We start from the raw sequence: 24,572 nt of genomic DNA on the forward strand, positions 1-24,572 counted from the left end.
CATCAAACGATCGCGGAAGCCTTGATTTTACCGGCCCCCTCTCCCGGCCAATAGATTTCTTGAATCTATAGGTCAGTTGTCTGCTTTCATTGCGGCTAATCATAGCCAGTGTCTCGTTTTGGGCGATTTTAATATTCATATGAACAAGGCACACGACTCTGAAACCATACAATTGTATGAATCCCTGGATCTTTTTTATCTGACCCCTTACCTCAAACAAGCCACTCATGAAAAAGGAAACACTTTAGATCAAGTGTTTTCCTCTGTGAAGATCGTATCCGAGGCTCCACTTGCTCTAACGTGGTCAGATCACTACTTAACCCCTTCGGTGCTCATGACGGAACGGTTCCGTCATGAGCCACGGTTGAGCTGTGCTCATGACGGAACCGTTCCGTCATGACCACGCCCGCGCAAGATTCCGTCAGCACAGCGGCGGAATCTGCGCAGCATGGAAGGGGTTAATAAAGTTTAACATCAGGAAAGAGTTAAATAAAGCAGGGCCTACGGGCAAATCTCTCTCCCGGAGTAGTTTCAAACCTTTTTACCTGATGTCACCTGAGGCAATTCAGAGTGCCTTAAGCCTGTGTCCTCCCCTGCTGTGTGGTCAGCCCGAACAAGATGTATCAACCCTGGAAAACTGGCTAAATCATCAGGCTCAGATTCTGGCACCCCCCAAGATGAAGGTGGAAAAACTTACTAGAGTGTCAGCCCCATGGTTTACTACCACTTTAAAAACAAGTAAAAGCGCCTGTAAACATGGATATGGCGTAGACATTATAGTCCCGCAGATAAAGCCACTTATAGCCAAGCCTTAAAGGATTACTATAAGAAAGTGCGTAAGGAAAAAAGATCGTTCCTGACGACTAAAATTGAACAGGCGGCTAACAAGAGTAGGGAACTCTTCACAATTGTGAAAGGTTTCTCTTCTCCCTCCTCCATTAGATGCCCGTTTACTCCTTCCAGTGACTGGACTAAGCGGATGGCTAGTTTTTTCCATGATAACATTTTGGACATTCAAAATTCTTTTAAGATTAAACCTTGTGAAGATAAGGCACATGATTTTAGGCGAGATGTAGGTGTTATGAAATTCCCTAATATTAGCCCTAATCAGTCCCTTTCCATCATGAAAAGTCTTAAATCTGGCTCGCCCTCAGATCCTTGTCCCGCCAAAAATCTATCAGCCATTGCAGAAGTGATTAACCCCACTGTGAATACTATTTTAAACTCTCTGTTGCAGGAGGGCCGTATGCCTCAAGCCTGGAAAAGCACTAACATTTTACCCCTCTTAAAAAAACCTAAGGCCGACCCCGACAATGTTAGCAATTATAGGCCGATTTCTCTGCTACCCTTCTTCGCCAAAGTGCTGGAAAAATTTGTAAATGAAGTTATTACAAACTTTTCAGAGGCGAACAATCTTTTTCATCCCAGTCAATCAGGCTTTAGAGCCAATTTCAGCACAGAAACTGCTCTGCTGGAGATGGCCGATACTGTCAAAACTGTGCTGGATAGGGGCAGCAGCGCAGTTCTGGTGCTGCTCGATCTCTCCGCGGCCTTCGATACCGTCCCTCACAAACTTTTATTACAAAGGCTGGAGGGGGGTGGGTTTGGAGGCCTGGTTTTGAAATGGATGAGATCCTTTCTTAGTAACCGTTCCCAAACGGTGTGGACACCCCACTTTTCAGCTAAAATTCCTGCCTTGAATGTGGGGGTTCCGCAGGGATCTATCCTTAGCCCTACTCTATTTAATTTGTACATCGCCCCCCTCGCCCTTCTTGCGAAAAAACATGGAGCCAAAATAGTGTCATATGCGGACGACACTCAGTTGTTGTTCACCAGTGAGAAGGGTTAGGAGTTTGATGGGGAATGTATAAAAAACTGCCTTGGGGAGAGTTTTACATGGTTTAATGATAACCAATTAAAATGTAACTCCGATAAATCGGAGATTATCTTCTTTGGGCTTTCCTGGTGGCCACAGGATATGTCTCCCCCCCCCGCTTTCGGAAGTGACACTTGTAAAGAACCTGGGGGTTAAATTGGACTCTGCTCTCTCGATGAAATCGCAAGTCCCATCTGTCACTGGTACTTGTTTCGGGATCTTGAAGATGTTGAAAAATTTTCTTCCACTCTCCCAGTATCGCATTGCAAAACAGTGGTTCAGGCTCTGGTGTTGTCAAGACTCAATTATGTTAATTCTTTGTACTTGGGTCTCCCCGAGTATTTAATAAGTCGGCTACAAATCATCCAGAATGTGGCAGCCAGGGCTATTTTTCTAACTAAGACCAGAACTCATACCTCTCATCTGCTGTCTTCACTCCATTGGCTCCCAGTGAAAAAAAGAATCTACTTTAAGGCTCTGGTTTTGGTTTTTAAGGCCCTTCATGGGATAGGGGCCTCGTACTTACGGGAAAGACTTCAGCCTTATACGCCTCAACGTTTTTTAAGATCCTCCTCCCAGTCCCTAACTTTAATCCCAAAATGTAGGCATACGCTGGTTGGAGGAAGATCTTTTCAGGTCATGGCCTCACGCCTCTGGAATGGCCTCCCCATTTCACTACGTCAAAATTCTGATCTTTTGTCCTTCAGACGAAACCTGAAGACGTGGCTTTTTCAGCTTTAGTTCTCCTTCTCTTTTATCTCTAGGGTGGCGTTCTGGGGCGTCTTTTTTGTTTTCGTTGGTTGTCTGTGGTCTCCTGTAGCGCCGGGACACTCTTTGGAGTAGCCGTGCGCTGTATAAATCACGAATAACATAACATAACATAACAGTGGCAAAACAAGATTATGAGAGGCCACACATGCAAGCTTCATTGAACATTACCACCTCAGTATATCATTTACAAAAGGTCAATTTAGCACAAATCAAGATCTTTCTGGAGTAATTTGTACCGGTACGTGAGTTTCCTACTCAATCGGCTGTTGTTCCATGCCAAATACAAAAAACAGGAAGAGGAGGACACAGAAAGAGATATTTGGTGGCAAGGCAATGGATAGAGACAGAGAAAGCTATGTAAGGAATTGGGAAAGTTGTTCTAGCAGTGATAAGGCTTGTGCTGTTACGGAGTCACCCTACTACTTTTAAAGGTTTAACAAAGAACATATAAGGCCACCCCTCTCCTATATGGCTCTTTCAGCCACATGTATTTTTAGTATAGAATGTACCTTTCTTTAAGCAGACAGCATGCCATTGTATACGGTATCATAAAGTTCATAATACACAGAGACTGAGACCTGTCTGTGTTAACGGATGAATATGCCATACCACCAGTCATCTATATTTCTAGATCTACATGTGAAAAAAGTTTGTGGTATTGTGTATGTGGTAGTTCATGGCAAAGGGCATCCATAAAGATACGCATGCATACTGGAGACCCAGTTCAAGGAAGCATCAAGCCTATATTTAGAAACAGAATTACTAGGATTCGATTCCTAATTAGGCCAAAGGCCACCATTTGTCCCTAAGCCTGAGAGGCCGGCTTTGAGTCTGGCGGAGGCTCAAACATCATGTGATTCTGGGCAAATCACTCAATCTCCCAGTGCCTAACAAATGAAGTGTCCCGCTGTAATGCAACTAGTGCTCATGTAAAGCGCTCCGATACCTCCGTCCTGATACCTAAAGGCATACAGCAATTTATTTATTTTTTGGCCAGGGTTTCACATTTTTTATTGCAATCTTCATGCACACTTTGTAAAATGGTAACACTAGATAATTCTGGAGCGACGTATCTCCATCACCTCTATAGCTCATAAAAATTAGAAATTTCTTAAACGATAAATAATTCAATCCTTTTGCTTTATTAAACTTCCTGCTTTCTCAAATTTGCTTGAAAATGCACCATTTGTCCACTCTTATTTAAACATTTTCTTTGGGGTACCGTATAATCCTCCCAAACCCCCCCGAAGGATGTTCGGGCTCACTCGCTACGCTCGCTCGCCGCAGTGCAGTACGATAATAATTTTACGCTCACCACTTTCAAATGTCACCAGCCACCACTGGCCGCCCAACCCACAAATTTCACGCACAAACGGGCAAATAAAGCCCAAATTTGTGGAACCCGCCAAGAGAGTTATTTCCCACACAAATTGGAAAAAATGTCACCCATTTGTGCGAGAAATAGCCCAATCTGGCAATACTGACCAGGAAGCTCCCTTGACCAATCGGAGCACTGCTCTCACCAGCTCACCCGGTGCTCCACAGCACTCTGGAGGCATGCACTTGCTCTAACCTAGCTATCTTTAAACCGCTGGGTTCGAGATTTGTAGGTCTCGCTGAGCCAGCGCGCATGCGCTGCTCGGGGAGCATTTAGTATACGGGTTTTCAAAGTGCTACCCACATGATTTTGCAGGCCTGAAGCTTGAGTGCACAATGGCGTGCACAGCTGCTGCTCGCACTCCCTCCTCCCTTCTCCCCATCCCTTTTCGTCAGCTTTGATCAGGCTCCTCTGCTACTGGCATTCCCCCCCCCCCACCCTTCTCGCCCAGCCCTTCTTGTCACCTCGGCTTGCACTCACCCCTCCTTTCTCCCCTTTCGGCCGCTTTGATGTTCTCAGTGAGCCGCGCGGCCAATGCTTGTTTTAAGTGTGCTCAGGCCTGCACACATCCATGTATTACAGCATAAGCATTTCCCACAAATTAGCACTCCCTTACCAACCACAAGCTTTGCCACAAACACCCACATGTGATGTTCCAAATGTATCTACTGCTTTCCTATTACCCCAATCCACACACACGCAAGCAGTTTAAGCCCAGCAGAATCCATGTCCCATATAAAATACCTAAGGTCCTCTCTAGCAAAGGGTCCTTGAAAGACGAGAGTCTCTTGGACTATTCTAAATCACCCAAGAAAGTTTAAACAGAACAAGGTATGTGGAATTTAGGTAACAAAAGTATGATGCAGACACACCTTCCTGTGTAATTAATGGGATGTAACATGCCCCTATTTTAAAAAAAAAAATCTTATACTTGTACCTTTTTAGTGCATCCTTGAAGGTTTTGGTTAATCATACAGTTTCCCTGCACATATTTATTTAATTTTCTGTTACTCAAAACTTCTGACTTCAAGAAAAGTTTGGTATGTGGCTTCTACAGCAAGCAAAGCAGGCTTTGGGACGGCAGGGTGACCTATAGTAATCCCTTCCGCCTGCATGTGTCGACTTATTTTTGCCTGAGGTGCTTCCTGAGTTTTTACTGAGCTTGTGAAATTGTTGCCTGCAAACTCACCACTGCCACGAGCTTCCATCTGTTATTTTGCAGTGTAGCAATAAAAAAGAGAGCATGTTTAGCCCAGGGCACAAGTCGGGAGAGCAGTGGGTAAATGACGTCTGCCCACTATTTTCACACTTCCAAGAAGTTGGGCCCCTCTGAAATATGCTGAACTGGTTCAGGTGTGGCCTTTCCAGCAGCAACCTGCGGGCGGCAGCGTGTGACCTTTTGTTATTTTAAATTCGAGCTGGGGCCAACACAAAGGCAAAGTTAAAGGACCATCAGGCTTCCTTTTGAGAGCTATCTGGAGCCTCACACCTAGATGCGAAAGCAGTGAAGGGGAAACAAAGGCACACTGCTTATTACTTCGCTAGTACTTAAGAGAGGCATGGTATTGGCTTTGTTCAGTCCCTGTATATAAGAGAAGAGAGATGCATGCCCTGTTGGTATGTCCGATGTGTTGATCTGTCCTAGTATTTGCACACATAGAAATTTAAATATCGCTATTTTGTTTTATTTCTTTTAGAGCGCTACTTATCCCATTACAGTGTCAGAGCGCTTTATATCACACGTACGCATTATATAGTGACAATAAATGATGTGTGTACATTAATGTACAGGATGTTTTGCATAAGGCAGTGAGGGTTATCAGGTGTGGTACTCACATGCCCCTTAGGCTTACAATTTTTGAACTGTAAGTAACAAAATGATCTGTGTCAAAGGCAGTCACCCACTTACCTAGATACATAAAATAGAAACCCGTCATCTGCATGTTAGATGATGTTCTTTTACAGGAGAGAAACTAACCCTTTATGCTAATTTTTCTTTCTGCAGCAGATGCCTTAACCCCATAAGATATTTTAAAATGCAGACTTTTTACTGCCACTTTTCTCCTTGTTGCCAGTTTCTTTGTGGCAAAGTAAAACAAGCATTGGCATAGCCAATAGGTCTTTCCTTTGGGACCTTATAAGTGTTTAGCCATGCAACACTTGATGTTGTTGCACCAAGGCTATTGTGCTGGATAACTAAACACTTATAAGGTCTCAAAGGCGAGACCTATTGGCTATGCCAATGCTTGTTAAAGTTTGCATGTGTGGCTGGTTGTCGCAAGACGGCCGGCCAAAAAAACATGCGCACAATACCAGCCGATCCTCCTCCCTGCCCCTGCTAAGTGACATCTGTCACTCCGCTACATCCCTGGCCTGACGCTCTGTTTGGGACGGGTCATGAAAAATAAAATGGTTCTAAATTATCATTTTATTTTTCATGATCTCTGGGGCGTTTAAGTGGGGCGGCGCTCCTCTGCTCCAAGGGAGGAGCTGCCCAAGTCATACGCTTTCTGTCCGCACCGCACTTTTTATATCGGTATAATTCGAAGTGCTGAAGAGAATGTGTTTTTACAGGACAGTGGGTAATGTTGCGTTATACTGTGGAGTCCTCAAGGAGGCAGTGATGGTTTGGTTTCTAAGAATATTGTTGTACTCCTCATGGCCACTATGTTGGAAACATAGAAGGAAAGGGTCTCTCTGCCATCTCGCTATTTCAGATCACGCCCTTGCACTGAGGTATGGTAAGGGGGCTAGGGAACCCCTTCCATGGACTGCTGAGAAATCCTACAGATTGCCCAATTATGTTGCACATATTTCAATGGTATGTGTTTCGCTTATGCACACTGTCTGTTTTATTTTTCAGATGTATTTTTTCTTTTCCAACAAAGTGACGCTGCTTTTCGATTTCTGGAATGTCAACAGCCCTGGAGGTAAGCCCCTGTCTTTTTGCTGTGGGAGGAGAATTCAAAAGAATCAGGGGCTCCAATGTTCGATAGGTGGGATGACCGCTAGCCTTTCTGCATGTGTGCCTCGTTCCTGACCTGCAGCTCCCACTGACATCCCTGCCTGGACCCCACATATCTGCATGTGCGTCTCATTCCCTTCCTGCAGCTCCCCCTGACATTCCTGCCCCAGAACCCCATACCTCTGCATTTGTGCCTCTCTCCTGACCTGCAGCTCCTTTACGTTCCTGCGCTGCAAGCGCACACCAGCATATGCTCCTCATTCCTAATCTGCCGCTCTCCATGACATTCGGCCAGAGCCCCACACATCTGCATGTGCGCCTCATTCCTGACCGGCAGTTCTCCCTGACATTCCTGTGCTGGTTCCCCACAAATCTGCATGTGTGACCTGCGGCTCCCCCTGACATTCCTGTGCTGGAACCCCACAAATCTGCATGTGCGTCTCATTCCTGAGTTGCAGCTCCCTCTGACATTCCTGTGTTGGAGCCCCACATATCTGCATCTCATTCCTGAGTTGTAGCTCCCTCTGACATTCCTGTGTTGGAGCCCCACATATCTGCATGTGTGTCTCATTCCTGACCTGCAGCTCCCCCTAACATTTCTGTGCTGGAACCCCACATATCTGCATATGCGTCTCATTCCTGACGTGCAGCTCCCCCTGACATTGCTGTGCTGGAACCCCACATATATGCGTGTGCGTCTCATTCCTGAGTTGCAACTCCTTCTGACATTCCTGCGTTGGAACCCCACATATCTGCTTGTGCGTCTCATTCCTGACGTGCAGCTCCCCCTGACATTCTTGTGTTGGAGCCCCACATATCTGCATGTGCGTCTCATTCCTGACATGCAGCTCCCCCTGACATTCTTGTGTTGGAGCCCCACATATCTGCATGAGCCCTGCAGCTCCCCCTGACATTCCAGTTTTGTAGCCATACTCCTCTGTGTATACGCCACATCACACTGAACGTGCACCTCATTCCTGACCTGCAGCTTCCACGCATCCGGTGCTAGAACCGCACATGTGTATTTCATCGCAGAACAACACTTCATGTGCACCTCATTCATGACTTTGAGATCCCCCTGACATTCATGTGCTGGAACCCCAGACATCTACGTCTCAATCCTGGCCTTCAGTGCCCCATAACATTCCTGTTTTGGAACCCAGCAATTCCGCATGTGTACCTCATTACAGAACATCACTGCGCATGCCATCATTCTTATGTTGCGCTCATATCATGACATTCCATAACATTCCTCTAATGGAGCCCCAATATCTCTGCAAGAATTCTCATTTCTGTCTGACTATACCCTTGTTATTCCCCAAGTATTTCTGCTTCACCTAAGGCTTCCCAATACATTATGGCACATGGACTCCACCACTCCCAGCAGTGATCCATAGTCCTCACTGGGCAGCACCCCTTATGTTTCAGAACTGGAACTCAATAGCTTTCTCTCACTGCATTCCATTTTTCAGGACCTGCTTCTCTTCAAGAACTGATTCCAATCATATCCTTGTCCTTGCACTTCACCCCTGATACTGGGCTTGCAAACGTTTCATGTACTAAAAAATAACTCCTCTGGAAGTAAAGGGGAAAGGGTTGTTATCCCAGAAACAAAATCACTCCCCTTGACTCTAATCACCTTGCAGTCATACATCCAATATAACCCGTACTATGTATGTATACAAAAATCAACCATTAAACCACCAGTGAACTTCAGTTTTATACCAAAAAAATATTTATTATATTTTAATCATCAGTAAGCACTATAAAAATTGCTCATCTAAAAACATTCTTCTCATTAAAACCAATACATGTAACTGTTGGGATGGAAAAGTCCTCACTGTGGTAATAGACGTGCACCCTGCCCTGAGTGCCCAACTATAGGGATGTCTGGATCCCGAATCCTGATTTTTGCTGTCATAACTCAAACACGGATCGTGCCTGTGCCATGACATAGGTCTGTCTCACGGATTGTGATCTTGTTGAACCAGGGGGGGCGCCCAAAGTATCACCCTCATAGTGGTGGAAGGCTGCTGCCTTCACCAAGAGTTGAGCAGCACAAGTGCGGTGGTGACAGCATACTGCGTTGTGATCGGTATGAGTGGACAGGTCCTTTTTAGGGTCGAGCCTGCAGGCAAATGCACTGGCGACACTATTACGTTCAGTAAAGGACTTGCAGGCTGCCCGCAGGTTACCATTTGTTGCCTCCAGTTTCAGTCTTCTTCGCTGACTCCTATCTGGCCAGTACAGCCCAAATGTCAGTTCCGTTCGTCTCGGTGGAGCCGGGACCAAGCGCATATTAACCAAATTTAATCAGTTCCTGTCTGCTGCTCTCGACTTGATTAAGGTACCATTTCTCCTCACTCCACCACTCTCCCTTTTCCTCTCGCCGAAGGGCAAACTGCAGCCGACCATTTTGCTCAAAGCAAGAGGGAGAACCAATCGACTTACTGGGAGCTTAGGTGATTCTCCAGGGCAGTCTGTAGTGAGTCAAAGCCCAGGTTAGGTTTCTCTTGGGCATCTTATGACCCCCAACTTTTCAGGTTTATCGGTCCTTAACCTCTGTGACGAAGAGATCGCCAAGTATGACGTCCAAATCCCAGCCTTTGGACAGACGGGAGAACTGAAATTAATGGAACAAAAAGCAACCACTCCAATGAGAAATGTCCAATTCTGCAGCTCATGTGACTACATACCTATTACGTTAGAGCTGTCTTTTATATTTTACTGAAATAACACTTTTCTGCCTGGTTCAGCACCATGAATAGGAGATAATGTGAGGTCCGAGCTACCGACTTTGAAGTTGGGGAACCAGGTTTGAGTCTCATTGTTGGCTCAACAGCTTGGCTCACGGTCAAATCACCTCATCTCCCCGTGCCTAAAGCATTAAAAAAAGAATGAATGTGTCATTGTGTAATGTAGCAGGTACTCATGTAAAACGCTCCAAATACCTTCAGGCCATGTTCGTGCTATAGAAAACTGCAAAGGAATACATTTGATTAAAACGGTGGTAGATAAAGACGGGTGGTTATACAGTGACCAAATCTCTTGAAGGTTGGCTTTAAAGTGATTAGTCAGTGATTCTTATCCCTCTGCTGGGGGCTGTGTGTGGTATACATACCATACCATACCATATAATGGCAGGCCATACCATACTATATAATGACCGGTCATACCATACCATTCCATGCCATACTGTACAATTACAGGTCATATCATACTATACAATGACAGGTCATACCTACCATACAATTCCATGCCATACAATACGACAGGCCCTACCTTAGCATGCCATAAAATAACAGGTCGTACCATACTATCAGTACCAGGATACCCGTGGGGTGATAGTGCACTTTATAAATTCTGGTTACATTATATTACATTGCTATACAATGACAATCCATACCATACCATAACAGTCCATACCATACCATACTACAGAACAGAATAAAATACCTTACCAACCTAAAAGAGATCGCCAAGTATGACGTCCAAATCCCAGACTTTGGACAGACGGTAGAACTGAAATTAATGGAACAAAAAGCAACCACTCCAATGAGAAATGTCCAATTCTGCAGCTCATGTGACTACATACCTATTACGTTAGAGCTGTCTTTTATATTTTACTGAAATAACACTTTTCTGCCTGGTTCAGCACCATGAATAGGAGAGAATGTGAGGTCCGAGCTACCGACTTTGAAGTTGGGGAACCAGGTTTGAGTCTCATTGTTGGCTCAACAGCTTGGCTCACGGTCAAATCACCTCATCTCCCCGTGCCTAAAGCATTGCAAAAAGAATGAATGTGTCATTGTGTAATGTAGCAGGTACTCATGTAAAACGCTCCAAATACCTTCAGGCCATGTTCGTGCTATAGAAAACTGCAAAGGATTACATTTGATTAAAACGGTGGTAGATGAAGACGGGTGGTTATACAGTGTGCATGCGTAATGAAATCGGATAGTCTCTTCCTATACCATGAAGTAAAACCACTTTAAAGTATTTTCACAGTTGACTTGCTTTTTCATGGTAATAATGATTTGGTGATTGCATTACTGAAATCGATTAATCACAATGTAAGTGCAAATTTTCATTTAAATGGAGTAAAACATACAAAAGAAGTGCTCTGGGCATTTAAAGCAACAATGTTTGTGCCAGTTTTTATTTCCTCGTGCTGACAAACACTGCTTTCCCTTGCAGTAAAATAGTGTGACCGCACTGGATAAGCAGTGATTCCACTTCACTTTAAATAATTCAACTAAGTTAGTTTTTTGTAATCAACTTACAGCACTTTTAACACAATTGTTAAATCTTCCAACATTGTCCAACTAAGGATTTTGGGTACTGAAATAAAATCAAGGTGGACTTTTTTTGTATTTCTGATATAAATTATTAATACCTTATTATTAAAAAGTTAAATGATTTTACTTAATTGCACTTGAGCAAAAAATCTATTGCATCACAGACATGGGCATAGTTCAAGTTAACAAAAATTGAAGGGCATACTTCTTCTGCCGCACATAATACACATGCTTGCACATGCTAATCTCTTGAAGGTTGGCTTTAAAGTGATTAGTCAGTGATTCTTATCCCTCTGCTGGGGGCTGTGTGTGGTATACATACCATACCATACCATATAATGGCAGGCCATACCATACTATATAATGACCGGTCATACCATACCATTCCATGCCATACTATACAATTACAGGTCATATCATACTATACAATGACAGGTCATACCTACCATACAATTCCATGCCATACAATACGACAGGCCCTACCTTAGCATGCCATAAAATAACAGGTCGTACCATACTATCAGTACCAGGATACCCGTGGGGTGATAGTGCACTTTATAAATTCTGGTTACATTATATTACATTACTATACAATGACAAGCCATACCATACCATAACAGTCCATACCATACCATACTACAGAACAGAATAAAATACCTTACCAAGCTATACTAAAGAATGACAGGCCATACCATACAACACTATGGAATGACAGGCCATTGCATACCTCACCACTGTACTACACCACACAACACCCCGAAACCGGTCCTAGGATACTTATTTCCAGTCCAGGGAGGGCCTGGCCTGGCAGTTGGGGCTGGACTGTTCCCATTGGGCACAGGGTCAAGACTGATTTGCATATGGCTGGGTCCAAACTGGAATGGCATGGTGAGCAAAAAAACGATGGATTTAGGCCCAGATCTCTGTACTGGGGTGAATGTATGACATTGTTCTGCATTCTGTCCATCAATACTTCTTTCTACACAACACACCACTAAAACAATTGGCAAAGCCAATAAATAAATCCTGCATAGGTGAGACCTATTGGTTTTGCAAATGCTTGTTAAACTGTGTCACTGGAATGAGGTCTAAAGGCTCACTAACTTTTTTAAGTTCCACTGCTGTGTGCCTAGCTCACCCCTTGACCTACTTCAGGTTGTTGTTAAATGCTGTGCAGGAGTTGTGTCTTTGCACTGGGTGTATGTGTGCTTGGAAAGGGCACAGTAAATGCAAGAATTATGCAGTACTGTACAGTGTGTGCATGTTAGATTCATATGCTGAGTGCATGTGCACCTGTTAATGGTACAGTACATAAAAGATGTCGTGCTGTGCAGTGTGTGCATGTTTAATGAATATGCTGGATGTATTTGTGCCTGTGAAGGATACAATAATTGAAGGATGTAGTACTGTGCAACGTGCACATGTGTAATGCTTATGCTTGAATGTATGTGTGCCTATGAGAGTCACAATATATAAGAGACACAGTACTGGGCAGTGCATGCATGTTAAATGCAGAGGCTGGCAGTATATGTGCCTGTGAGTGGTACAGTACATGGAGGATACAGTGCTGTGCAATGTGTGTATGCTGTGCACATACACTGGGTGTAAGTGTGCCTGTGGATGGTACAATACATGGAGCGCCTTGGGTTCAATTTTGGGATAACCAGGCATGGATGGTAAAACACGGAGAGGAGATAGGGAGAACCCCTTGGACAGATTTTTGTACTTGCTGCATTCCTGTAAGCTGGGTGGAACACACACTGGAGAGTGAAGAGCCTGGCCTCCCCATACACTTCAAATGGTGCTCATTGATTCAGTGAGAGGTCACAAGGAAGGGGTCAGGGTACATCCCAGGTAAGAGATGGATCTGATATGAAAATCCTAAAGAGTAAGGCTGAGGCACTGGGCTAACCTTTTGAGGCACATATCGCTGTATATCACTGTGGCTAACATCCAAGTGTGAACTCTGGTCACTCCCAAAGACCGTCTCGTGGGACTCTCCACTTCAGATACACTCCTGCTGTAACAGACTGTTTTTCAAAAAGAAGGGAGAGCAGAGGAGTAAGTACTTCAAAAGAAGCAGAACCCCAACAGAAAACATCAGAGTCAGACCCTGAATTACGTTTCGTGTCTGGAAATGGACTATAAGAAGGGGAGTTTAGCCCCCCCAAATTGTCATCTGCCAAACGGACTATGTAGAAGGGGACGCTCTGCAAGACTTCTGCCTGTGACCAGGACATTGGGCCAAGGCCTGCTAGCCTCCCTGCTGGGTAAGGGACATCACCCTGGTAATCCAAGACCACCTGAAATGGAGCCTGGAGCACCAGCGCCTGCTTTCTTGCTAAGACCAGTGTGACCTGTGAGGAAGAGGAGAGAATTGAAGGGAGAGAGGCACAGTGGGGAGCCCTGTGCGAGGTGTGAGGAAACAGCTGAGTTGGTGACCACCGTGAGTCAGGAGAGGCCCCCGTGAAGATGGCCATGTGAAAGACTGCCAAGCTGTAAGAGCCAAAGCCTTGCGCAGTAGATGTGCTGCATGCGCCAGGAGGGGCCACTTTGGAGAACTGCATTGTGCTGACGAGGCCAGAGCCCATCGACAGTGAGGTGTGGTGACCCCGTATTTCGGAGGATGTCACTGAGAGCACCAGAGTCTGTGACTTGTTCTATCCCGCTGGAGCAAGGATGTTGTGGGAGAACAGTCTCCCAGGCATAGGACTTAGTACCAGATCGTCATAGCCACCCCCCATTTAGAGCGTGACGAACACTTACTCTGCAGGAGAAACGGCAGGAGGCCTCCAGTTTCTGCACGAGCGCAAGTGGGAGATCCTGTACCCTGTGAGTGTAGCCGCCTAGTCTACATGCGGCCAACTTACCTGAACTCGGATGCAGCACTGCAGGCACCCGTGGATGGGCACACTCCAGAACGCTTCCCTTCTGCAGTAATAAGTCTGCCGGGTAAGACATGTTTTGGGCCTGACGGCCGCGGGGGAACTTGCTGCGAATTAGAGCTCGATTGCTATGTGTAGTAACATGGATTATTATGTGGTGTGGCTGGGTGGTCTTACCATGTAGTATTCTCACAATACCCCAAAAGGGTCCTTGGATTCATACTAATAAACCCTTAGCTCAGTCCTGGGAGTGTGTAAAAGAGCAGTCAGGCTTGATCAGGGGAACACTTGTTAAGCAATTTACAGTACCCTTATTGTTCATAAGTAATTGACACGGCTCAATAGACATCCGACACCAATTTATAAAAATACAGTGTATTTTTAACCTAATTTAGACACCAACATGAACAAAATAGCATACATATAACCTGAGTTTTTGATTTTCAAAGCAATATAAAATCAAGTAGCAAAATACTGTGAGACTTTATCTTTGTGGTCAATGACAAAAAATACTAGTGACAAATGGTCACTTGGGTGTTGAGTTACTTTGTACCCTTGCAGGATAAAGGTGGTGCGGGTCCCAGGACAAGGCCCCAACAGTCAGTACAGTTTTACCTAGCCCGTGGCGTTCGGGTGCAGTTGTCCTGGTTGGCCTTGGTGCTGAACAGGACCCGTGGTAAAGCTGCTGTTACCGCTGGGACATGGTGCGGAAAAGAAAATGCTAAATCACAAGAGCGGGGTCATTTCAAATGTCAGTCGAAGGCATTGTTGAATGCCATCTTTATGCAGCGCCGAGTTAAGGAGTTGGTTACCGGGCTGGTGACCAACAAGCCTTGGTAGCGGTAAGCATAGTGAAAAACTTCTGGAACTTCACTGGATTTTGGGGGTGACTTTGCGGCCTTATACTACAGGCAGGCAAGACTATAACTCTCACAGTGCACTGGACCATCTGGATTTGTGCAATCCCACGGAGGGCCCGATGGTCAGCTGATCTTTGGATCCTGTGAGTGTTTTACCTGTAGTTTGTAGGAGACTTGTCCAAGAGATAGTGAAGGTGCTTCTGGCTTCTACAGGGGTCCCGTTGCTAGGGAGTGCTGAGTTTAAGCCAAGTACGAGGTTTGTTCGCTCAGTTCCAATTCTGTTGCCTCAGGGACACAGTATCCCTCTTTTGCTTTGGTGCAGGGGGCAAAGTCCTGATGTGGGCGACACATGTTTCCTCTTGGTCCTTCCTTGAAATAAAATGCTCAGGTCTGAGGTTCCGTTGTAGGGGGTCCTGTAAATCCTAGATTTATGGGTGTAAGGGGTGTGGGAGCTTGTAGCCAATGGGCAGCTAGTCCCTGCAGCTAATCTGCATGTGAGGTGACAACATCCAGTGGTGTAGGTAACCTTTTCTACCTAGAACCCAATATTCTGCCCTCCTAAAGATGGCAGAATTTTCTTTTAGGTGTACAGTTCAGGCTGCTTACCCTGAAAGGTGTGCCCAGCCTTTCTGGATGTGTACACCTCCTGCATACCTAATATCTTGCCTTGCCCGGGTGCAAGTGCGCCTGGGGCATGGTTAGGGCTGTGTCCTCTTCAGGGGGACAGCCAGATGCATATCCGAGGCAGTGCAGCCTTTTAAGCTCACCGATCTGATGTGTCACTTCACTAGCCTGATGGGGAGGAGGGAGGTGTGACCTCCAGTCTGCCCAGCCTTTGTCCCTTACTCCTGGGAATGATCACACTGCCTGGTAGGAGGTCAAAATCATGTCTTGGCAGAAGCAGGGACAGAAAAGCGTGGGCTGGTCAGCTAGAGCAGAGTAAAGCTGTGGCAACCAGGTGGGTGATGTCTAAGGTTTTACCTAGGTGCAAGCCAGCCTTCCCTGGACACCAGATCTATGTTTAGGGAGAGAAGGCACATTGTTTGACACCAAATGCAACATATTTAGGTGGTACCATAATGGAGCTAGCAATCCGGATCTTCACGGTTGCAAGTCCCATGTTATCCTATGGACTGCCTATCACTTATAGTGTTCTTTAATGGTAAAAACACTATAGATACATATAAGCTTGCACGTACATGTATACAATCAATATACTGCACCCTGCCTCCTGGGCACAGGAGTCCTTCTCTATGGGTGACTGACATATACTAAAAGCAGTCCATTCGACTGTACCACACATGTTGAGGGCACAGTTGAGTTTGAGCAGTTTGTACTGCCCCTGCAGCCTGCAATGGCAGGCCTACTGTCAGTAGTTTGCTTGGGTCATCCAGGCTGGCACAAAACCGTGCTGCAGCCCTGGGGACCCATCTCAGATTATTTTGAGAACAAGAACCTGGTCATTGTTGAGTCCTTAAAGGCCGTGGGCACAATTAACAGTTTTGACTCTCATAGTTTAGATAACCCGAGGATATCTACTGCCACAAATAATCATGAGTTCAATCGGTCTGGAGATCTGTGTCAGACAGTTCCTCCCCCACACTTGTGTTCTCCTACGGAGTTTTCCTCCATTTCATTGGAGTACTCCGAGCAAACCCATAGAGCCTGTTGTAAGTCCAGTTCACGTGACGACCCCTGTCCCCCCCCCCCTCAATTCTGGCTGCTAATACGAAGGTTATAAGTCCCCTCATGAATGCGCTGATAAACAACTCTTTGTGCCGGGCCGTTGTTCCTAGCTGCTGGAAGAATGCTAGGTTGATTCTTCTGCTTTAAAACCTTTAGCAGACAAGACCTTACGCCAATTACAGGTCGATCTCCTTACTGCCTGCCTTTTCTAAAATTCTTGAAAAATCTGTCAACTTACAACTTTCCAGATGTCTTGATGGTAATGAGTTGCTACATCCTTTGCAATCGTGGTTCCTTCCTAGATAAAGCACTGAATCTCGGACTTTACTAAAATAGCTGTGGACAACTGCGAGAAAGCGGTTTTGCTGCTTCTTGTCCTCTTAGCGGCACTTGATATGGTTTCCCATCCTAACATGTTGCAATGCTTACAGGACTTTGGGTAGGTCGGACCGCTCTGGCTTGGCTGTGTTCCTTTCTATCAATTAGATGTCAGTAGGTGTGGATGCAGCCATTTCCGTCTGACCCTAAATCCATTGAGTACGGGGTTCCCCAGGGCTCTGCCTTGAGTCAGACATTGTTTAATGTTTACATGTGTGCCTTGGCATCCCTGGAGGAATCCTTTGGAGTGCAGGTCATCTACTACGCTGACGATGCACAGATCATTCTAACTTGGGACGGGAACATTTCTAGTGCCCAAAGTGGGTTTCAAGCATGTCTGTCAGAGGTGTTCCAGTGGATGTGCTGGAACAACCTCCAGTGCAGTATGAGTAAGGCAGAGATACTGGTCATTGGTCCCCCCGTGGGGTGGTGAGGTTTGGCCTAGTTCTGCTCCGTCTTCCCCGTCACCCACTACAGCGACTAAGAACCTCTGAGTGAAGTTTGACAATAATTTGTCCTTTAAAACACAGGCGGAGAGCGTAGTTGGGACTTGTTTTGGCCTTCTCTGATTCTTGAGGAAGTTCTTGTTCCTTCTTCCAGCTTCTTGCCAGAAGATGGTAGTCCATGCTTTTATAACGTCTCGGCTGCGCTGCGCCAATGCACTATACTGGGGTCTCCCTTTATACCTACTCAAGAGACTCCTGGCGTTGCAGAACGCTGCAGCCTGGCTGCTGCTTAACATCCGGAGGAATATCTCAGTTTAGGTCCACCTTAAGGAGTCTCATTGGCTTCCCATCTGGGCCAGAGTGAAGTTTAAGGAACTGGTGCTAGCCCACAGAGGTTTCTATGGACTAGGCCCTAAATATCTATCTCTGGCATTCTCTCATTATAATCCATCCAGAACGTTACTGTCTGCTGAAGCACTACTGGTAGTAGTGCCTAAGACTAGGAGGAAGAAATGGGGAGGTACTTCATTTTCTGCACTAGTGGCTGCTAGCTGGAATGCTCTTCCCTGTACCTGCAACTATGGATGTGAGTTTTTTTAAGCATAGCCTGAAAACCTGGCTTTTTAATGAGGCCTTTTAGATCACACCCCCTTCCTAGCAAGAGCAGCAGTTAACGAACCTGTAGCGCTGGGACACTCTTAGAGTAGCTGCAAGCTTTATAAGTTCCTTGGATTTGATTTACCACCTATGCCCTGGGTACCTCTGGTACAAATATACTAGGGACTGATAAGGGGGTAAAGTATCTGTCAATTGTGATTGCCAGTTCACACAACAGTTTTAGAGAAAGAGCACTGGCACTGGAGCCTGGTTAGCAGGCTTCGGAGCACTGTTGGAGTCGAAAACCAGCATCTAGTAGTCCAAAATGGGGACAGAAAGAGGAGAACATCTGCAAAAAGCCCTGTTTTCTTACACACTGGTAACACTATTGACTGTAAGTCAGTCATATTGAACTCTTGAGACTCAGACTGATAGTAGGGCATACCCTGGTTACCACCAATAGTGAGTGGGTGAATAATCATGATCACTACCACGAGGATCGAGTGGGACAGGGAATCGCCGAAGAGACACTAGCGCCCCAGTCTCAGGGGAGGACTGTGTAATTGTTTGTGAATGTCATATTGCTCCTTTGTATGGTTAGCCATAGAAACAAAAATAAAAGTAAGACTTTGTCTTACAATGATGTATTGCTGTTGTTCTGCACATTTTAAGTTGTGAGCTCATGTTCACTAACCTTGTATTTACCTACGTGATAAATGGAGTCGGTGTCTGTGTAGATATCAAGAGCAGGGAAAAGGAATAGTTAAATCAATGAATGGGTAAAGTGTGTGAAAATGAAAACGTGTCTGGAGACCACAGATTAACATAAATGGAATCCAAGGTGACACTGGTCCATTTTGACTCAGCCTGAAGTTTTCTTGGGAAAATAAAGGAATATCTTTGAACGTGTTGGGTACACCCAGGTTTATTTATACTCCTTTTATATAATGCAAACCTCATCCATACAGATTTCAGAGCATTACATAAGAAGCCTTACACAACGTTGGCCACACGTACCTCAACAACTGCATAAACATACACAAACCTACCAGACACCTCCTCTCAGCCGGCTGTTGCTCCCAAATAATTGCACAGAATCAGAACAGACGGGTTTGCCTTTTCCTACCTGGCTCTAAGCCTAGAATGACCTTCCTCTGCACATCAAAGCTGCTTTCTCAGTTCTTGAATTCTGTAAGAACCTGAAGACCTGGCTCTCCACAAAGCGCCGACTCTGCTCAAGCAGCTGCTGCTTTTAGCACCAGAATACCCTCCAGGGTGCATTCACTCAAATACACATAACAATGAAAGACAGCATTGAGATGTAGGTACAGAATTTAGATACACAGAAACAATGTTGTGCAGTACAGCTGTATGTTACGTAACATTTGAAGGAACAAAAACAAATTGACTGATTAGACCCCTGCAGATTACATCGCATTGTGGAGCATCGTGATAGACTTCAGGGTATATAAAGATCCAGTAGTAACTCACTGGTGCATTAATTTATATTTATAAATGGGTACATTTTACCAAGAAAAGTCATGCCCAAATAGTGTGACGAAAGACTTTGAATGGGTGACCAGGGAAATACATAACAGCAGAGAGAGGAATCTGATCTACTTGGACATCAGCAAAGCTTCCAATATCGGTCCCTGCCGAAGACCTATAAACACCATGAACTGACTTGCAGTGGGGGTAGGATTAATAAGCTGATTTTGGAAGGGAAAACTAAGTCCGTAAAGGTGGAGTCAGTATGGTAACTCATGGAGCAGCTAGTAAAGAGAAGCAGGCCAGTGCCAAACGCCTAAACTTCCTGAGTCGATGCCATTCACAGACTGCGGCTTTCCTACTCTGGGAGTTTGTTTTCTCTAAACACACAAAGGTTTGCTGAGCAGCTGCTTTAAACATGGCTTCCACTCAGTAAAATTTCAATGCTGTGATGGGGGCGGACATGGCCGAGGCTCCCTTCACAATATAGAGATCCCCGCCAAATAGGGTAGGATCCGTAGTATGGTGAATGGTCTGGCCTCTTACAGAGGATCCATTCACAGTATAGAGATCCCTACCAGGTAGGCTAGGATCCCAATGTGCGGTGAATGGTCTGCCATCCCGTAAGACTGTTAGGCGAACAGTGGTTCAATCGGGCCAAAAGGTCTGGCCATCAGGGTTTAAAGGCTCCCTTTGCTGCCTGCTCTCTCATTCAAATACGATGCTATGCTGAACACTTTAAACGTGACTTACAAAACTTCCTGTCTTGCAGTATCCTAAGGTTGGAATTCAAAGCCCTTCCAAATCTCTTCCATTGTAACCAGCAAAACCCCCAATGACATCTGGAACCGCCCTTTCCCTTTCCACTATTAGGGATCCCTCACGTCTGTCTGCCGTCGTGCTCCAGTTCTGATCTGTACAGTCGACTATGGGGATCTTCCAGCTCCATCAACGAAACTCCTTGTCCATCGACAGACCCCCAACAAAGTTTCCAGCATTATGACCTCCCACAATTTTTAGGATGTGCATGGTTTCCAATGTGCACCATTCCTTACTGGTACCTCACAGCTCTTGCATCACAATCATAATCTGCTCCAGCCACATGTTATGACTTGGATCGGATAGAACGTTCTGCAGAAACCGCCTCCTTTGCAGCATCCTCCTCTTTTACTGTGTAGCAGACTTTTTCCAGTTTCTGCTACTTTGGTCCCAGAATGCCAAAGAAATGTCTACTGAGATGTCCTATTCCTGAGCAGCAAAACAACCTGAAAAATTCCTAGAGAGTGAATTTGACATTGGTGCTCTGCAGTTGACACTGATCCAACCATCTTCGAAAGAGAGGTTTGGTCGAAGCTTAGTTTTATAACAGGCAGAAGCCCCTCTTTCTTGTTTTTCATCAGTTTCTTTTCTGTGGAAGGATCTCTTTGAGGCGATGTTCAAAATGTACTGTCGTGAACGGAGATATGCCTGGCTTTTTGTACAAAATGAATTTGTAAGTGATTTGAACAGACATGCGCTCAAAGGGACTGACCCCATTCTCATTGGGGCCTCCTTCAATTGGACTTCTGTATGGGTATTCACCAAAAAGCAATACAGGCAATTTCCCAGCATAGTGTGCTTGCTGTAGTATTTGAAAATACATGCAGGTCATAGAAAAACATTTTTTTGCACGAAATATTACAAACAGCGCGTGCACAAAAAAGGATATAAATTTATAGAGAGAAAAAAATAACTTTTTGACATAAGTACTTAATATGTGATTTACAATTCAAGCAAAAAAAAAAAAGTGCACACAATAATTTTCCATTTGGAGAATTGTCAGATGTTAAAGTTCTAGCCCTGATTGGCGAATTGTTTCCATTAAATACAGGAAAAAAAATGACATTGACATTGTTCATCAGACTTTTACCAAGCTGCTAATAGCTAGCTTTAAGTTTAGGCCTGTATCTGATTGAGAGTGGAATACATGGGTGATTAGTGTCCGCAGGTGCTCTGATGGTGAGCTTGTTGTACATATACCATAGGAAGACTGCGTAACTCTTCTTTCTTTGCAGGAATGGCGTTGTCGGTTCTGCTGGTCTTGCTCATTGCAATCTTGTATGAAATCATCAAACTCATCAAAATGAAGATGCAGCACAGGATCAGCCTGGCTATGACCACCCCGACTATGACCACCCCGGCTTTGACCTCCCCAGCCCCTGGCAGAGAGTTGCTTCTGGAGCCAGACCGCACTTCCATCAACTCCGGCGACACAGACTGCAGCGTTTCCAGCAAACGGTAATGCAGAGATGTGTGTGTATAGAGAAAGCAGTGGCTCTAAAATGCAGATCTGAAGGGGGTTGAGCGAGTCTTTTTTGCACGTGACTTTTGCTGCCCCTTCCCAAGCAGACATGTCAGAGCCACAGTAGAATCCAATGCACACTGGAGAGGAGAAACAAAGGAGAAAGAATTTTGTCAACTCTATTTGCACAGATCAGTAGGGCAAGGATTTGTGGTTGGACCAGCTCTACCTTTAGTGACCAATTGCGGGACGTGGTGGTGGTGCAGACGTAGTAGACGGTCTAGTTTCTTGCTGCTGCTCTCTGGAATCACCTACCCACCTATCGTCGTCAGCAGCTGAACTATCTCCTCTCTACAAATACCTTCTCAGATATTGTCTATTCCCATCATTCGGGCACTAACTTCTTCTCTTGCTTGCTGGATCCCCTTTTCTTTTCAGATTATTTGTCATGTCCTAGTGCCAGGATGCCACTAGGGGTAACAGTGTGCTTTTATTAAAGTTAATAATTCATTCATTGCTTCAAAGGCTGTAGGGGGGTTGTAGACATGACATACTGCATATTATTCCTACAAAATCCAGATTTGTCCATTTTGTTTTCTACCAAAAGGCTTTAAGGTCTTGGAAAAATATGTTGCTAAGCAGCTTTGCAATCCCTTCTGCCCACAGTACAGTCTGTCCTTCTTGCCATACCTGATGACCTTCTATTTGACCTAAATCAGGGACAGATCAATGTCTTTGTCCTACTAGTTATTTTGGCAGGTTTTGACCTGTTTAGTGATTCCATTCTACAGGTCCTGTGCCAAGGCATCAGGCAATTTGAGCTCTGCTTTACAATGGTTGGGTTCCTTTCTTTCCAGATGCACACAGGCAATAAACCTGCTGCCCTCTGTTTGTGCCTTCTCTGCTAGTTCCTTGCTCTGTTTTGGCTTTTCTGCCCTCTATTTTGCCTTTTTCTGCACTTTGTTTTTCCTTTTCTGCTCGTTTCTTCCCTCTTTCGGTTTCCTCAAGTCCTTGTTTTTTGATGGAGACATCGCACTCCAGAGCCCAGATACCCCCAGGGGTGACATTGCCATGCTCTACATATGCTAATAGATTGATTGATAAGCCTTCAATATTACAATACACATCATCTTCCAGTTAGATTTGGTGTCCCTGAGGGTTCGTCGCTTTCCTCCTCTTTTAAACGTTCGTGTGAGTTACCTGGCGAGAGCCTTATCAAAACAGACCATTAGAACTTGTAGGTATACCGATGATGTAGAGTTATTGATACATTTAGATGGCAATCCAGCTTCCCAACAGACCAGTGGCGGCCGGTGACTTCTGAAAATTGTGGGGCGTTAATGTTGATAACAAGTTCCACAGAGCGATTAAAAGGAAGAGCAATTGACAAATTAAGAAAACTAGACAAAATTATGTAATTTACAACACATTTTCATAAAATTTCAGTTACAATGCAATTCTTTAAAAAAGGGGTAATATACCAGTAATTATTAATGGCAGGGAAGCTGCAACTAACAAAATAGCTTAGAGAGAAGGGACAGTTACCTTTCAAGAAAACACATGAAGGCTGGAGCCAAATAGTAAGGCCTTTGAACTTGAAGCACAGTTGAACCCGGTTTAGTGCTGTATTTTACTACCTAGTGGTCGGTGGGTGGTTGGGTAACTTTTTTTTTGCTTAGACAAGAGTCCATCACTATTTCGCAATAATAAAGTAATCTTTAGTACAGTTTAGATGGCACACGTGAGTAAACCTGATTTTAATAGCCATTCGAAGATCAAACGCCAATTTAGCTTGGTGCGAGCAGGCTAAATCAGGAACAATGTACCAATAAAGAGAGAGCAGCGCTAAGCAAACATTAAACACAAAAGCAGTGGTAAAAACTCCACAACGCGAGGGAAGGAGATAACGCACACATGCCCCCATAACACTGAGAAACATAAATGAAACTAATTCTCTCACCACCAAACAAGAACTCGCCAAACAAATGTACTCACACGCCCAAATCCACCTCCTTTTAAATAAATTACCCGTCCCACCTAATCTATACGAGTTCCACAGAACCCTTATTCATCCCAGGTTAGGGGGTATTTATTGTCCCTTTATGGGCACCCACATCTGATAGTGAGCATTTAAAGAGATATCGTCATATGCGCCACATCCAGGAGCTGGAGGTAAAGTGTGGGGTGGAGCAAGTGGTCACAGCAGAGACAGTCTGGACTACGCAAAAGCGTGAGCGTCCTTTCAAAGTATTGATGTTTCTGTATGGCTTAACGGGCTGCATCTAGGACTTTCTAGGCGCAGAGCCCAACCGCAGTCAGTCTTTGGAGAACGCATCCCACCTTGTTCCAGGTACTCTGTTTACTGTACTGAGTCCTTTAAACTTAAAGCATTGTGGGAATTGTAGTCTTGGTTCTAATTTCATTTGAGCTTATTGTGCTGATGCCTCATTTCTCAAGTTTTACACAAAAAAAGAAAGGGCAGGGCAGACATCACTGTGAGGTGGAATCATCCCATCAGCAGTCCCATGCCTCCATCTCGACCTGCAGGTTTAAAGGATCTTTAAGACTGAAAAAAGCTATCGCCTCATCGCGTGCTGATAATACATGTTGAAGCTAACTAATGGATGGCTAGCTTTTGCAAAGCACCTGGCATCCTCTGGAAA

At 45.0% G+C, this 24,572-nt stretch overlaps 2 protein-coding genes across 5 annotated transcripts in view; one reads left to right on the forward strand and one right to left on the reverse strand.

Moving 5' to 3' along the window:
* Positions 1-24,572, reverse strand: part of LOC146868592 (uncharacterized) — an 895,771-nt gene that overhangs the window by 212,713 nt on the left and 658,486 nt on the right. The window lies entirely within an intron of this gene.
* The window catches only part of SLC31A2 (solute carrier family 31 member 2), a 183,002-nt gene that overhangs the window by 150,296 nt on the left and 8,134 nt on the right, over positions 1-24,572 (forward strand). For all 4 annotated transcript variants that reach the window (XM_085611812.1, XM_085611794.1, XM_085611803.1 and 1 more), the window contains exons 2-3: positions 6,889-6,955; positions 21,683-21,905. In XM_085611812.1, the coding sequence (XP_085467938.1) occupies positions 6,889-6,955; positions 21,683-21,905 (290 nt within the window). The remainder of the gene's footprint in view (positions 1-6,888; positions 6,956-21,682; positions 21,906-24,572) is intronic.

Source organism: Triturus cristatus, chromosome 1_2 (genome assembly GCF_964204655.1).
Source record: "Triturus cristatus chromosome 1_2, aTriCri1.1, whole genome shotgun sequence".
Taxonomy (NCBI): Eukaryota; Metazoa; Chordata; class Amphibia; order Caudata; family Salamandridae; genus Triturus; species Triturus cristatus.